This window comes from Gobius niger (genome assembly GCF_951799975.1).
Source record: "Gobius niger genome assembly, chromosome: 9".
Classification (NCBI taxonomy): domain Eukaryota; kingdom Metazoa; phylum Chordata; class Actinopteri; order Gobiiformes; family Gobiidae; genus Gobius; species Gobius niger.
This window is the reverse complement of record NC_136860.1, coordinates 29815748-29820144: the sequence shown is the minus strand read 5'-3', so window position 1 is coordinate 29820144 and position 4397 is coordinate 29815748. Positions and strand designations below refer to the sequence as shown.

General features: G+C 43.4%; 1 protein-coding gene across 1 annotated transcript; it reads right to left on the bottom strand.

Annotated features, from left to right (window-relative positions):
• Window positions 1–1143: 1143 nt before the first annotated feature.
• Window positions 1144–3213, bottom strand: LOC306968427 (cyclin-dependent kinase 5 activator 1-like). The gene has a single exon (XM_079563774.1). The coding sequence runs from the start codon at window positions 2881–2883 to the stop codon at window positions 2029–2031; it is 855 nt and encodes a 284-aa protein (XP_079419900.1). The 5' UTR covers window positions 2884–3213; the 3' UTR covers window positions 1144–2028.
• Window positions 3214–4397: the final 1184 nt, after the last annotated feature.

The window sequence follows — 4397 nt, the reverse complement described above, 5'->3', positions numbered from 1 at the left end:
CAGACTTTTCACACCAAGGTCCAAATATTTCACCTTCCAAGTACCGCCAGGCCGAGCTTAAGATCGAATCAGGTTGAAATCGGGTCTAAAAAAGGGTAAAGAATGAACTTAAATCGAACCCTTTTCCTCCCAACTTCACCGACGTAGGACTATGATTAATACTAAATGAGTAATAAAAACCTGTCACATGCCCTTTAATGGCGAAACCGGTCAATGCCTCCAAAAAAAGCACTGTGATTGTTTGTAGTTCTGCTGTGCAAAAAAACATTTACGATTTGTTTTGTAGCTGTGCAAAAAAAGTAGCAGCATTTTTCAAAAGTCCACAGCACGTCACGATGGAGATCCATGATACGAATACATTCCTCTTTCGGATTTCACTTTTTAGCTTATAAAAACAAACAAACGGCAATCAAACGTCACGCATGTGCAAATTATAACCTTCGAAAAAAAATTATAATTGTGACCCACGTTCCCTGAAAAAAAACAACACAAAAAAAAAGTCAGCGCATTCACAAGTTAGACATATACAGTACACCCAGGCTGTCTTTTTGTTGCCACTTGTAATAACATCATATGCAACCACTTTGGGAAACAAAAGTACAGGCAAATAAATAGTTGTTCGAAAAATGTGAAGTATTTACATGTAAACCATAAAGCGACCAGGCCATGGGTATACAACAGTTGGCACGTTTATATATATATTACAAATCGTACATTCTCGAGAGCCTCGTTTCTATCACCTCCGCATTGCATCGAAGAAAAAGCATAACACACGATCTCGCGTCTACGTCTAGCTGCAACATTTCAGCGTCGTCTGTGATAGGCATAAATTCATTTGATCAAAAATCGCTTCATTCCTTGGTGGTGTAGCCATGCGGACGTGTGGATCTGCGGTGTCAAAGTAACCTTCAAGTTCAAGCCAGTTTTCAAAGATAATTTCAATACAATCAACAGGTATGATTTCAAGAGGAAAGATAAATAGAACGTTTGCTTTAAGATCCACCTTCAACAATTGACCAGTGTTTGATGGACCAGTAGGTTCTTGCAGGTCGTGACTCATAGAAATGCAGTATTTGAAGAAAAAAAAAGGATTTGAGCTTAACATTTGGTTCAAGTAGCTTAAAATTTAGTAGTTAGTTGCCATACAGAATGGCATAACACATTCATTTAGTCACACATCTTGCTATATAGGATTGTTCGCTTTTGCCTGTCAATAAAGTTTTTCTACTACAATTCATTTAGAATTTACCAAACAAAATGATTTAGACATTCGGGTCATTCTTGCTAAATGGTCAAACGGGCTTTGAATTTACGCCCGAATGTCTTTCTTATGCTGGTTTGCAAAAGCGCATACATACACCTTCATAACACTATGGCATACTGGGTTGTCCATAGTCATTTGGTACCAGGATATTATCTGTAAACGCCTACAACCATACGCTTCTGACGTTAATCGTTCAACATATGCAAAAGAACCCACGCACTCCCCCCCCCCGTTCAAACGTCGTGATTTCTAGACACGTACATGATAACAACTGGTTCAAGACCTGGTTAGCAATTTAGTCAGTATTTTTAGAGGCTTCCTTATAGCTCAACTAACAAGGCTTAGGCTTACGGCTGTGTTCAGGGCTGGCTCTGAGCCACGCTTCAACGCTTCGCGGAAAGTGGCCTCTTAAAAGCGGGGACTGCACAGGTCAGCACCGCGGACAGCTCCTCCCTCTTCACTGTACACGGTCTACTCTGGTTACCTGTGTGTCCAAATGAAGCTGTAAGAAGTCGGCTAAGCTTGAAATATCTCAGGATCTCAACATGAAAGAGCTGCATTTCGGTTGCATGTGGGCAATTTTCCCCTGCGCCATTTCGATACAGTGCCATGCGTGATGTGCGAAGTCCGTATGCGCGTCAAATGTAGTTCGATTTCCATCCCCAACGCACGCCCCTTTAAACATTCATAAACCACTTGTGCGATTTGAAAACATCTTGCTTATGATAAAAGATGAGAAACGCAGCGTCCGTGTCCGTGAAACATCAGCGATCCAGGCTGGCCTCGTTCGTGTCCCGCTGGTTTTTCAGCTCTTGGAAAACCTGCGTGAAGAAATGCGGGTCCGCGTTGAGCTGCAGCATTTTGGCACTCATCCGGTTGATAATGCGCAGCGACGTCTCCCAGAAAACCTCCTTGTTGGCCTCGCTCATGAACGGCTTGAGCGGGTACGAGATCTCGTTGCCCATGTAGGAGTACGCGAGGTAGAGGCAAGTCTGAAACGTGCCCTGCAGGACCACGGCGCTGTCCACGCTGTCCTCGATGGCGTCCTCGCACAGCAGATACACGAACACCACGTTGGCCGGCGTGATGAAGCCCTGGTCCTGCCAGCCCTGAAGCAACAGTGTCCGGTCTATGTTGCGAAACCACATGATCACCTCCCCGCAGTTCAGCTCCTTCAGTTTGTAGCATCTGCGGCATATGAAGTCCGCCAGGCAGCGCAGGAGCTCGCCGGTGGACGCCTGGATCACGATGCGCCTCGGAGACAGCAACGACAAGGTGCTCGGCTGCTTCTGCACGCAGCCGAGCCTTCCGTTTTGCTCGGGGACGGTGGGCACTGGCACCGGGATGGGAGCTTTGGGCTTCTTCTCCTCGGTCTGGTGCGTTTTTCTGCTGTTCTCGCTGTTGAGATGCGCCACCTGACTGCACGGCGCGACGGAGTTCGGCGTCACCTTCTTCGCGCTCTTCTTCGCCGGGTTGGCCACCAGCTTTTTCCACGACAGCGAGACGAACATCGAGTGCTTCTTCAGGCTCTTGTTGTCGTTTTTGTGCGCGTCCCCCGACTCCACGTCCATGATCGACGTCTTCTTGGAGGACGGGGATATGGACAGGACGGTGCCCATGTTGGCGCAGTTTAGGGTCCGCTGCGCGCGCGCGTGTGTGTGCGTATGTGGAGGATGCTGGTGGTTTACCGACTGCTGGAGCGAGAGGCGTTGGAGGGAAATTAGTCACGATGTTGACTCCATGGATTGTACGCTGTGTGCGCTCCGCCGCGTTAACGATGTGGGACGAGGGGCAGTCGAGCCGTGTCGTCCCGGTGGCTGCGCTCCACGGACAACAGCGCGAAGAGACGATGCGACAAAATCCTGTGATAGCAAGTCCTAAACGGAGATTAGTGGTGCTGCGTAAGCCTCCAGTTTAAACGAACCAACAGAGGACAGTGCAGAAGTGGCAGCGCGGGCGGCCAATAAGAGGGCAGATCAATGAGCCAATCAGGAGGGGCGGTGTTTTTAGCCCTGCTTCCAGTGATAGCCCGTAATAGCCCGCACTTCGGCAGCGCATTACTTATTCCTGTCTTTTGTTTTCCACGGGCATGTCTGGGCTCCGTCCTCGTGTTTCCTTTATTTTTCGACCACGACCCTGGCCTTTCATTGATAAAATGTGTTCAATGCGCAAACAATGTTATTCAGAAACTTTGGCCTTACATTGCAACAGCCTCTTAACCTCTTTACTCTCACCTGAACGGATCCCATTTTCTCCAGTTTGGCTTTACCCTAATCAAAAAGCTTCTTGGGAAAAAAAGCACCAAAATAGCCACACAAAATGAAAATTCAACAAAAAAGTGACAAAAATTCAACAAAAATGTGACAAAAATTCAACAAAAAAGTGACAAAAATGTGACAAAAATTCAACAAAAATGTGACAAAAATTCAACAAAAAAGTGACAAAAATGTGACAAAAATGTAACAAAAATGTAACAAAAATGTGACAAAAATGTGACAAAAATGTGACAAAAATGTGACAAAAATTCAACTAAAATGTGACAAAAATGTGACAAAAATGTGACAAAAATGTGACAAAAATGTGATAAAAATTCAACAAAAAAGTGACAAAAATGTGACAAAAATGTGACAAAAATGTGACAAAAATTCAACAAAAATGTGACAAAAATTCAACAAAAAGTGACAAAAATGTGACAAAAATGTGACAAAAATGTGACAAAAATGTGACAAAAATGTGACAAAAATTCAACAAAAAAAGGACAAAAATTCAACAAAAAAGTGACAAAAATTCAACAAAGATGTGACAAAAATGTGACAAAAATTCAACAAAAATTCAACAAAAATTCAACAAAAATTCAACAAAAAAGTGACAAAAATTCAACAAAAATGTGACAAAAATTCAACAAAAATGTGACAAAAATGTGACAAAAATTCAACAAAAATTCAACAAAAATTCAACAAAAATTCAACAAAAATGTGACAAAAACTCAACAAAAAAATGACAAAAACTCAACAAAAGTGACCAAAATGAAAAAAAAAAAAAAAAACACACAAAATAAGGTGACACAACACAGCAACAACGCGAGGAAAAAGATCAGTTTTGTGGGTCTTAGCTTTCAAATGAGGTGTTACAC

Coding starts and splice junctions, on each gene's coding strand:
- LOC306968427 (XM_079563774.1), bottom strand. CDS start 2,883: ATGGGCACCGTCCTGTCCATATCCCCGTCCTCCAAGAAGACGTCGATC.